The sequence below is a fragment of the Lacerta agilis genome, chromosome 7 (genome assembly GCF_009819535.1).
Source record: "Lacerta agilis isolate rLacAgi1 chromosome 7, rLacAgi1.pri, whole genome shotgun sequence".
In the NCBI taxonomy this organism is placed as follows: Eukaryota; Metazoa; Chordata; class Lepidosauria; order Squamata; family Lacertidae; genus Lacerta; species Lacerta agilis.
In genome coordinates this window covers 7,316,704-7,329,001 of record NC_046318.1, presented here as the reverse complement: position 1 = coordinate 7,329,001, position 12,298 = coordinate 7,316,704, and the positions used below count along the sequence as shown (strand labels likewise).

The 12,298-nt window shown below is 44.5% G+C and overlaps 1 protein-coding gene across 2 annotated transcripts in view; it reads right to left on the bottom strand.

The window, feature by feature from the left end:
* The window catches only part of VWA8 (von Willebrand factor A domain containing 8), a 93,997-nt gene that overhangs the window by 53,613 nt on the left and 28,086 nt on the right, over window positions 1-12,298 (bottom strand). For both annotated transcript variants that reach the window (XM_033154306.1, XM_033154305.1), the window contains exons 13-18: window positions 12,070-12,230; window positions 9,528-9,641; window positions 7,391-7,559; window positions 6,665-6,742; window positions 1,859-1,974; window positions 46-152 (exon numbers count right to left, since the gene is read on the bottom strand). In XM_033154306.1, the coding sequence (XP_033010197.1) occupies window positions 46-152; window positions 1,859-1,974; window positions 6,665-6,742; window positions 7,391-7,559; window positions 9,528-9,641; window positions 12,070-12,230 (745 nt within the window). The remainder of the gene's footprint in view (window positions 1-45; window positions 153-1,858; window positions 1,975-6,664; window positions 6,743-7,390; window positions 7,560-9,527; window positions 9,642-12,069; window positions 12,231-12,298) is intronic.

Genomic DNA, 12,298 nt, shown 5'->3' with positions numbered 1-12,298 from the left:
GGAGAGGGAGAGGGAGAGGGAGAGGGAGATATGACTGCAGCTTACAGCTATAGCCTTTCCCCTCCATTTCCAGAGTTTCAATCGGGCTTGCTTCAATTCCAGAGTCCAGCAGATTTTTATGTAAAGCAGATTTTGCAAGGTTGGGTAAAAACCTAATGAGACAGAAATGGCAGAAAGTTTATTTTCGGGTGGGGGGCGGGGGCGGGCGGATAATCAACGGTATTTGCAATTCTCCAATACGGGAGACAAGACCATAGTGCATTGTGGTCCTAGAATAACATCCACATATTTTCCTCAACCACTTCAGGCGTGCCCACTGAAATGTGTTTGTGTTTGAGCATGGATCTTAGACACTATGTCATGGGAGAGCAAACTCTCAGATTTCTTTTCCATTGCTCTAATCCTTATTGCAGCGAAATGCACCCAGATTACAATGCATACATTGGTTATTTAAAACAACAGTGGCCAAGACAAAGCTTCTCTCTTCATGAGGTCACAAACCTATTTACTCCGGGGCTGTAGAGCAGAGGGAGGGAACCTCCAGTGTACAGACTGATCTTGGCCTGTGAGGCAATTCCCCCCCCCCCAAGCCCTACCCTCCTGCCCATCAGGTGACATCACTGGGTGGCATCAGCTGATGGGCAGGAGGGCGGGGTTCAACCCAGTTGGGGTCTGCTTCTCAGACATGTGCCCTGCAAGGGAGCAGGTGTGCCCAGTTAAAGTGAGACGGACCGATTCTATTATTTAATTATTATTTCATTTCTATACCGCTTAATATATTAAAAACATCTCCAAGCAGTGTACGTAAAAGAAGCAACAGCAGAGAGCTTGAACAAAATATTACAAAAACACACATTATCTATAGAAACAAAGTTACTAATATCTAAATCAATCTCAATTCAATTTCATTCTGGTGCACCCTCCCTCTCAGCCACTAGGGCCCAAACAAACTCTCAGCTCACCCACTAAGAGAAGACAACCTGGAAACTTGCTTTCTATGGGCAGGCCCAAGGTGGGTGGTCCTTGTTCAGGCTCGCTGGGTCCTACTCAGCTGCCCTCCCCACACCCAGGTCTACTATTTAGCTACTCTTTCTGGCAACCCTGACATTATTAGCTGTGAGATTATCTGATTGTATTACATTTTTTAAAGATGTTTTAGTTGGTCTCTAAGGTGCTACTGGAAGGAATTTTTTTATTTTATTTTGTTTTGACTATGGCAGACCAACACGGCTACCTAACTGTAACTTCAATATTATAACACATTCTTAAAGGTAAAGGACCCCTGACCATCGGGTCGTTGCAGACAGCTCTGGGGTTGCAGCACTCATCTCACTTTACAGGCCGAGGGAGCCGGCGTACAGCTTCCGGGTCATGTGGCCAGCATGACTAAGCCACTTCTGGCAAATTAGAGCAGCGCACGGAAACGCCATTTACCTTCCTGCCGGAGTGGTACCTATTTATCTACTTGCACTTTGACGTGCTTTCGAACTGCTAGGTGGGCAGGAGCTGGGACCGAGCAATGGGAGCTCACCCCGTCGCGGGGATTCGAACCGCCAACCTTCTGATCGGCAAGTCCTAGGCTCTGTGGTTTCAAATGTGCTTTTATTTTATTTTTAATTGTATTGTTTTCTTGCTTTTGTTTTTGCTGCCTTCCACTAAGAGGAAGCATGAGATACACAGTTAAGAAACAAACAAATAATTCTGCCTTTGCCCTTTTATCATCATAAGTGGAATTCAGTTAAACAAAAAGATCAAAAGCAATATCTGGAAATTTCAGATTGTTGATAAATAATGTATTTGTGTTGTTAAACTAAAGACAATAATAATAATTCACAACCGTAAGAATACAAAAATATACCTGGAAAGACAAGCTTTATTGACAGCATCATAGAGTCTTTCATCTGGGTACTGAGATAGACGCCGACAAATTCTCAATAGCTGCCGTGTAGACAAGGATGATGCCAATGATTGAGCCTAGCCAAAGTAAAATTAATTTTATTCACCATTTCTTAATCAGTAATGCAGGAGGAAAATGGCTTAAATCCCGAGCTGCCCATGGTTATGCAACTGACAACAGTGCGCAATTCAATCACTTCTCTGCTTTAAGTGCTATATAACTTGAAAAAAATCCACTATCTAAATAAAAAAATAAATTCACAGTGATGTCAATTACTATATCTCAACTGAGGAAGTTTAAGCATCAAGACTTGAGTAATACATGAGCACTAACATTAGATATGGTTAACCAGAATTGCCTCTTAAATGGAATTTGAAATCGGAGTTTGAAGCTGATTAGCAAACTCTGGTTGGCCTTAACAGTGTCAGTTCAATGCTCTACCAATGTCAATCCCATCAAGTGAAGTGAGTGGGTGGTCTGGTGAAGAGTGAGCACACAATCTCCTAGCCTGCTTCTGAGCCCTTAACTGTGGTTAAGAGATCCCTGGGGTTATGCCAGCATGATAAACTATAAGAACAATCCATCAAACTCCAGATGTTACACGGTGAGTATAGCACAATGGGAACCAGTGAGAAGATAGCAGCAAACATACTGCAGCTCCTCTCTCAAATACCTGCACCAACAGAGCAATACCATTTGTATCGCTTTCCAAAGCCACAGTGTTTGGGATATATTTGTGGCTAAGAGGAGACACTGAATCCATTTATACAGTTGGCTCTCACTCTCCTCAAATGGCAAATTTGCACTATTAGCAAATTAGCTTTTTTAAATTCACATCCATTTGTTCTCAGCAAACTTTGCTTTTCTCCAATGGCCAAGATGAAAGCAAATTACAACTATTTATATGAGCATTTTCTAAATGGAACAGAAAGAGACTCTGGAAAATGTAACATCTGGCAGGGACATTCAAGTTCAAGATATAGGTCATGTTTAAAAGCAAGAGTAATTTGTGTATTGAACAGGTTAGCAACCAAGTTCATGCCCTGTCATTATCGCCTTACACAAGGGTAAACATGTATCTGGAACCCTGGAAGCGGGGTTGAGCAGCTACATTCTCTCTCTGACTCTGCATGAGCCATCAAGGATTGTATACCTAAGGCGTACATTTCAACTCGCAGCACAAGAGGGCTATTTATATCTTTCTGCAGATGTCCTGTCACTATTCATCTGTAGGAATCTCCCCTCGGTCCGAACTGTGACTCACTTCTGACTTGCAGGCCTCTGGGCATTTTGAAATTTCAAAACGTTATCCCTGTTGAGAGGCCCCACTTTTCAGACTCACTGTATGTCAGAAATTTTCTTTTTAGATATAGCAGATTTGGGTGCTAATTAGGCATTAAATGAATAATACATTGAATTTTTTTTTTTGCCCTTCAAAACTACCAGCATCCAAGACATATAATGTGTAATTATTTCCTCTTAAATGGAGACATAGATTGAATGATAGTCAAATAATACAATTTCTGAATGCTCTGGGGGATCTTCTAGGTCCTAGTTTCACAGTGGAATGGCAAAATGCAGAGGGTCATCAATGAGCTTCTGACTGAGGGCAGTCCAACGGGCTCCTTTGTTTTCTGAGGAATTCTGGGTGATGGATAATGGCTAGAGCGCAGATGTCACAAGTCTCAGGGGGAATCTGATCGAATATAGGTACAAATACACAGGTCATAGGTCAGCGGTGGCAGCAAAGGGAACAACCTCTCAGTCACTATGGCTTCTTGAGAATTGCCCAGTAGGGGTGTTTGGAGCGGTAAATTGACTGGTCCAGACCAGAGCCGTAACATCAATGGGCCACTCAACAGACTCCTGTTGAGGGGCAAAGGGCGTGGAGTGAAAAATCATTCAGATCCATGCCTGACTTGATGCCACAATTAGTGTAGGCCATTGGAGGTCTTTGGAGCACCGTTGCAGCTTGTGGCATCAGCCTCAGTGGTTCTAGCCTCAGAATGTCTACAGGACACTTGCAACAGTGAGGCAGACTGTGTGCCCCCTCCATCCGTGCCCATTAGGGCTGGTAAAATCCAGGAGGGGGGTTGGCTGGATGGGTCCAGGAAGTGGATGATGCCCACTCCACAAAGTGGCAGTGGTGGAGCCTCCTGAAGAGGTCCCTCCTGGACAAAGATTAGAGAAAACTTCCCCTTTCTGGGAAAGACGGTCAAGAGGGATGTGGCAGGCCAGCTCTTGGGCATGCCTGGAGAAAGCAGATCATCTGCACTCATTCAGCCAGTTTTCGGGCCTAGTTTTAACACCAACCCTGTGGATCCTCTCCTGAGTCTCTCAAAAGCATGGCTCCAACCTGGTGGAATGCTCTGTCCCATGAGACTAGGGCCCTGCAGGACTTTATTTCCTTCCACAGGGCCTATAAGACAGAGCTATTCTGCCTGGCCTTCAATTTGAATTAGCCTGATCATCTATTCCCTTTCCTCTTCTATGAAGAAACCCTTTCTGGGACCCCACATTTAAATTCTTCCCTGGTCACCTTGCTGGCCCTAGTAGGACCAACTTGGCCAGTTAGCCCTGGTGATCATTTGATGTCTACTAACTGGTTTTTTTTTCCTTTTTCCCAAAATGACCCCCGAATTTTTGAATTTTATTGATATTGATGCTGCATTTTATGTTGTATTTTATGCTGTTTTTAAGTCGTATTTTAATCAATGTTTTATATTTGCTGTTAGCTGCCCTGAGCCCGGTTTTTAAACCAGGAAGGGCGGGATAGAAATAATAATAATAATAATAATAATAATAATAATAATAATAATAATAATAATAACAACAACCATATTTTCCGGCGTATAAGACGACTGGGCGTATAAGATGACCCCCAACTTTTCCAGTTAAAATATAGAGTTTGAGATATACTCGACTGCAGATTCTCCACCTGGTGTATAAGACGACCCCCCGACTTTTGAGAAGATTTTCCTGGATTTAAAAGTAGTCTTATATGCCAGAATATACAGTATTATTATTATTACTCAGGGAAGGCACTCCTCCTACCCAAAGGTGAGTGGTCCTCGAAGACTGTGGCTCAGTCCCATGGCTTTGAGTTGTAGGGTCCGTCAAGGGACCATTCCCTCCCTTATGCAATTCAACATCCATATGAAACCGTTGGGAGCCGTCACCTGCAGACCTAGGCCACGGAGTCCTCTATCTCTCCATTCCATCTGAATTAGGGGAGGCTGTGAAGGTGTTGGACTGGTGTTGGGAGGCACTGATGGGCTGAATGAGAGCAATAAACTGAGGCTGTATACTGGTAAGAGAGAGGTGGGTGGGTGGGGGTGGGCTGCTTCTGTGTCCAGGAATTAGGTGAATGACCTGTTCTGGGAAGGACTGCACTTCCCCCTTGAATGAACTGGGTGTTTATGCCCAGCTTAGGTCGGCCTGTCGATGCAGCTATACGACTAGAATTGAAGATTCCTTCACTAGAGACTCTCTTATGGAAACGAATATTCACCTACTGGTTAACCCTTTGGCATAGATTACCCAGCCATTATCTCGTCCAATGTCTTTGGCGTGACGAATTTGCAAACCCTTGGACTGGGAAAATCCACGCCAAACTTCTGTCTTTTGGAATCTCTCCTTCAGATTCGCTTAATTTAGACCCTGCTTCGGCAAAAAGATTAATCAAACAAAGACTAGACGATTTGGAGCTGCAGCGTAATCATATGCTGGGTGGGGGTGTCTGCTCGCCTCGGAATTTTGGAGTTACTCCAATACATCATGTCCCTCTATACCTATCCTCCCTCTCCACTGCTGGGCACCGATTCGCTTTCACCAAAGCGAGGTTTAATGTTTTTCCTTCTAATGTCCTGAGACATAGATTTTCCAAGGGCCTAGTTTCCGCCTTTTGTGATTGTGATAAAAAGTCGACGGAATCTCTCCATCATATAATCTTTATCTGTTCCCTGCATAGTGAGGCTCGGGCAAAATTACTAAGACCAATGACTCAGAAACTTACAGGTGCACCAGCTGAGTCACACCTTGCCTTACTCCTGCAAGACAACGACTCCTATACAACCTTGCAGGTGGCAAGGTTTCTAAACTCTGTCATATCTCAAAAAAGGCGCTGTGGCCAACTACACGACCACTAAGACTTTTGTTTTCTGCTCCCTGGTTGCAATTTTAAAACTTGTATTTGTGCTGTGGTTTGTTTCCCTATGACTCCAGGGTCTGTGGTTTGCTGTAACTTTATGTCATATATTCCATATTTTATGTTTTTATGGGCTTATAGCCGCAATAAATTTGAATTTGAATTTGTATTGGTCGGCCTGTCAGCTACGGTTGTTCCTGGACCAGAAGAGCCTCAGTTGTCCATACTCTGGTGACCTCCCACCAGGACTACTGCAACATGGGACCCTCCTTGAAGACAGTCTGAAGGCTGCAGCTACTGCTGCATGCAGCTGCTAGTCTGTTAAGTGGGGCATTTGCTGATGGTCTTGCAGCAGTGCTGTTATTCTAAATTAACCATTTTTTAAAAAATTAAAGATTTTCTTGATTTACAAAAGTGTGTGCAATGTCTCTCTCGTTTTTCCCCCATGTAACATTTTTACAAATCAGTTTTGGTTGTTGAGACATTAGGGAGAGAAGGGGGAAAGAGGTGGGGGGGAGATGGGGGAGGTGGGGAGTGCTGTTATTCTAGTCAAACACAGGACGAGATAAAGAAGAAGGAAAGCAAAACTGAACAATTGAAATAGGAACGGTTGGACTCACGGTGGGATCATTTGTGTCGCGGAGTTTGTGTGCTAATTTCAACAGCTGCTCCACTGCAGCACTAGGAACATTTGGAACCTGAGAAAAAAATAGATATAAATATAAAATATGGCTAGCGCTGTATAATTCATTCATTATCTGAGTGCTGACATCACCTAAATGGCATCATCCACAGAGAAGCAGCAGCAGCAGCCTTGGAAAACCCCAAAGAACTATAACTTGGGTGTGTGTGGATAAACTTAGGAGGAAAGGACCCCCCCCCAAAAAAAACCAGATCACTGAGGACAAACCCTGGTCAGTAGCCACAGAACACGGAATGTCTGTTTCATGAAGGGGGAACCAAAAATGGGGGAAGGAGGCCTTGGAAGTAGAAGAGAGTAATCTGGAAAGAGACAGGGTTGTGTGGCTGTTCGATCGGCACCCTGGACAGCAGCACACCACGCTGCAACATTTTGTTGCCGATTCCTCTTGTATACATGTAGTACACATACACACCATGCATGTATTTCTGTTTATATATGATCTATTCATTTTCACAGTATAAATGAGAGGGCAGAACTAAAAAAAAACACCGTTTGTGCAGCACCTTGCACACCTCCTGCTTCCCAAAAAGGCTGAGAACAGAGGGGGGCTGGGGGCAAGAAAGGGCATTGGGCAGCCATTCAAAGGACTCCTTGAATGGCTACCCAAAGCCAAGCAGCAAGGCAAAGTTTTGCAAATACTTACCACCCCTTTAATAACTTTAATTTCTTCACTCTTGTTCAGAGGCTTTATGTCATGGAAAAGGAAAAGCGTCAACAGCTCTGGGCCCAGCCATTGCTGCGTGGAGCTTCCTATGACAGGTGGCTCTGCTAAGGCAATTATCCTAAAGGAAGGCTGAATGGGGAAAATGGACCTGCGAGAAAATGAAGAACATCTGAATGCAGCTCAAAAGCTCGTTTCGCTTTCGCATTCCCACTCATTGCATGGTCCGAGAGGCGCCCAATGCCCACATTATTCTGTTTTTCACTTTGTCGGACCAACACAGTATGTCAGCATTCTGAACGAGAATGGTAAACATTAGACATCACTGCTTGGAAAGTGGCGGCTAAAAAAAATAAAATAAAAATCTAGTATTTCAAAGACTAAGCTGAGAACACTCAGATCAAAACGCTGGTGGTGACATCGGTTATTTTTAGCTTAAAGTCATAAGCCTCAAAGCTAATCCCTGACTGATAAAACACAAACAACAAAGCGTCTGAAATAAATAATGTGAAATGGGAATAATGAATGTGCAATTGTCAAAATGTAGGGAGCCAGCAAATGTCGAAGAAAAGCAACCATGCTTATTACAGAAAGAACTACTCTTGAGATACAGTAGGGCAGCTGTCTTCACATTTGTATTTTATACACTTCTATTTTCACTAGTAAACAGGATAACATGCTCATTTCTGAAACTCATTCCGATCCCTTGTGATGACTTGTGTCAGGAAATGCAGGGACTCTGGCAGTCAGTTCCCTTACAGGCTGCATCGCACTAACAGGGCAAGTGGCCTTCAAAAAGAGATTCCCGTGGTAAAATATCTGTGAGCCACTGGTGCAAAGTGTCAGTGATACGCAGCCTCATCACATTCATGAGGCTCCTCTGAGTCATTGCCAGTTAGCTACAGATCACAGCAAGTCCATGGCTCCTCATGCACTGCAAATATGCCACAAACACACATTTTGGATGTTAATATTTAAAAAAAATAGGGGAAAAGTTATGAGAAGGAAAACACCCAGGATTTTAAACAAGCTGTTGTGCTGGTTGTGGCCACAGAGCAGTGGTCCCGCTCCTTCCTCCTGGGTAGTATCCAGGAAGTAGTGGGGGGTCTCACTTGTGGGGTGCCTCAGGGCTCAATCCTCTCCCCCATGCTTTTAAACATATGAAACTGCTGGGAGGTATCATCACAGGGTTTAGGCTGGGTGTTCATGGTTGTGGGGTGGGTAGCAGTCAACAGACTGAGGTTGAATCCCAACAAGAAAGAAGTACTGGTTCTGGGAGACAGGGGGTGGGCAGGTGTGGGGGATTCCCTGTTCCTGAATGCGGCAACTGTGCCCCCTAAAAAGGACCAGATGCATAGCCTAAGAGTCATTTTGGACTCACAGCTGTCCGTGGAGGCACAGGTCACTTCTGCATCCAGGGCAAACTGCTGGTCTATGACCGTAATAAACTGATTAAACTGATTGTGTCCAGGGCAGCTGTCTATCAGCTCCATCTGGCACAACGGCCGAGACCCTCCCTGCCTGTGCACTGTCTTGCCCTGATACACACCCTAGTTATCTCCCGCTTGGACTACTGCAATACACATGAGACTACATCTGAAGGTGACTCAGAAACCACAACTAATCCAGAATGTGGCCACCTGGGCCATATAACACTGGACCTAAAAGATCTACATAGGCTCCCAGTACGTTTCCAAGCACAATTCAAAGTGTTGGCGCTGACCTTTAAAAGCCCTAAATGGCTTCAGCCCTGAATACCTCAAGGAGCGTCTCCACCCCCATTGCTCAGCCCAGACACTGAGGTCCAGCTCCGAGGGTCTTCTGGCAGTTTCCTCCCTGCGAGAATCGAAGTTACAGGGAACCAAGCAGAGGGCCTTCTTGGCAGTGGCGTCTGCCCTGTGGAACACCCTCCCATCAGATGCCAAGGAAATAAACAACTATCTGACTTTTAGAGGACATCTGAAGGCAGCCCTATATAGGGAAGTTTGATAATGTTCGATGTTTTACTGTGTCTGATGTTTAAATTTGTTGGAAGCCAACCAGGGTGGCTGGGGCAACACAGTCAGATGGTTGGCAAACAAACATTCATCATCAATACTACCACCACCCAGCAGGCTACCTTTGTTGTAGTTCCTCATCAGAGAGCTGTAGATCTTCTTTCAACTTCTGATATCTCTCATTCCTGAGCAATCTAGTGCCATCATACAGAGTAATGTCTCTGTCATGAATCAACCTGCACAGGATTTTACAAAAAGGGGGGCAATAAGCAAGTTAGACGTTCTGTTCTAATAATCAGTACTTGTTAATTAGAGAAACACTTCATGCTTGCCCTTCCTGCCACTGACCATCATAGCAATTCCTTCATGTGTTGAAATACCCACGCATAAAACAAACCTACGGGCGAACACGAATGAGTTGAGGGCCGTCTTCCAATCTGAACACATTTTCTGAAGGGTGTAATTTGCGACGAAAGTTCCGAATCAGAGTTAAAGCTCTGATCGAGAACATCCAACTAGGACAAGGAATTAACACTTGCTTTTTTTAATTATGCATGAAGTATAATGTCACTAATAATCTTGCTCTCCTATCTTTTGAAAGAATGTAGCATTGAACAGTATAACGATACGTTTTGAATGAAGAAAATTAAATATATGGGCTAGGACACAGAGATGTCCAGGCATCCAGTCTGCACATGCATCCATTGCCCAAGGGTTTCTCTTTCAAAAGGCAATCTCAAATCGCTCTTTTAAAGCTTCCATACAGGAAAAGTACTTTGAAAATCTGGAGCAAGCACTCTAGGGGAAAATAAGGGCTAAAAATATCCTACCCACAACACAACTTCCTGTTCTCCCCCAAATTCCAAGGTGTTAACAACAACATAACCAGTACAAATTCAAAATGTGGTTTAAAGGAAAGCGTAGCAATATTAACATATAACTGAAGGCAAGTTCACAGAATCAGTGGTGTTAGCTAAACCAGAAATGAACACACCGAACATTTTCACACTTTATTATCACCATCGCAGATAAAGCTCATTTCAATCCCTAATGAAACAATTTAGAAGGATGACATCTAGAGGGGCATTAAGAAACCAACAGCAAATTCAGAAGTCTACAGCTCCAGTTATGAAACAACCATTTCATACTGAAAGAGTTAATGCTATGGCCTAGGGCCACTTTAGACTTTACATGCAAAATGTATTTCCTGTGTATATGCTACATGCCCACACAAGGAATATGAAAACACAGGAAGATTGTGCTTCGGAATTACCATAGGGAGACATGTGCCACGACAGCCACAACTAGTGGAAGTCACTTTGTATGTGCTCAGTCTGGTTTCTAGATTCAGCCTTTATCTTAATTAAATGTTACAGTGCGGAATATTCCTACATGTAATTCATATATTTCTACTCAATGTGAGCATCAGACGTAAAACCTAGCCATACACTTTCCATCATGTTTAACAACTTAAGCAACCTAAGGATCACTCAGGACCAAAATGGATGTGGCATCTGTCATGTGGTTTGGTCTTGTGTGGCAGTTTAAAAAAGCAAAACAAAATCACTCATGGTAGGATTAGTAGAGCTAGATTAGGTCCATTGTGTGGAGGAAAAGGTAAAGGACCCTTGACAGTTAAGTCCAGTCGCAAACGACTCTGGGGTTGCGGCACTCATCTTGCTTTACTGGCCGAGGGAGCTGACGTTTGTCCGCAGACCGTTCTCCCGGGTCATGTGGCCAGCATGACTAAGCTGCTTCTGGTGAAACCAGAGCAGCGCACGGAAACGGCGTTTACCTTCCCGCCAGAGCGGTACCTATTTATCTACTTGCACTTTGACGTGCTTTCCCACTGCTAGGTTGGCAGGAGCTGGGACCGAGCAACGGGAACTCACCCCTTCACGGGGATTTGAACCGCCAACCTTCTGATCGGCAAACCCAAGAGGCTCAGTGGTTTAGACCACAGCGCCACCCGCGTCCCTAATTCTGAAGCACAATCTTCCTGTGTTTTCATATTCCTCATGTGGGCATATAGCATATACACAGGAAAGACATTTGTGTGGAGGGAGGTGCTTAAATCATATGCCCCACCTGTAGTGCCTCTTAAAAAGGCTATGGCAAGGCAACAGTTAAAGCCCCCTCCCTCCACATTCTGCATCCAGATCACCCCTCTTCATGACTGGCAATTCTGTTTTTCAAATCAGCCGTGTAAGGCCAACCTATGTGGCAGACATGACATCTGCTGTGCTCCTCAGTCCTTTTTTTTGGTCAACCTATTTATTTATAGTCTTTTAAGTGAACTGCCTTTTTATGGCCAACTCGCACTTGCTGGCAGCTCCTCTCATGCCTTGGAAGCACGTGGGGCCGCAAGCAGGCTGTGCTCATGCAGAAACAGCATTTCCGTGAACTGGGGGCTCTCTGTGGGGCTGGTGTCCGAGGCTGCTACAACTTGCCCAGCTCCGTCGGCTTGAAAAAATAATCGCCTGGACTCCACAATTCATGACTGGTTCACCAGATTGGTGACTCTTCACAAGCACCGTCAGAATCTTCCGGAAGCACTCCTGCAGAAGCCCCTGGTGAGTGTGGACCTGTCCTTCTTAAAGCCTCGGTTGCCGCGTCCTTCGTTAATGACCCACAGATCTATTCCTCTAGGATTGTCACACTGACCTTTGCAGAACAGCGAGGGTGCCTGGGTTGACACGGTGAATCCCATCCAGAATAACAAGCTTCCCCTCCAGGGCAGCTGTTATAAGTGCAGATGGTCTCCAGGATGTGTCCCCATTAGGGAGAGTGTACCTTTGCTGCAGCAGATCTCGGGCTGTCATATCCTATGAGTAACAACAGCAGCAGCAGCAAACTACTATTAGTGTGAGTCTCAATAAGACAAAGCATTTAT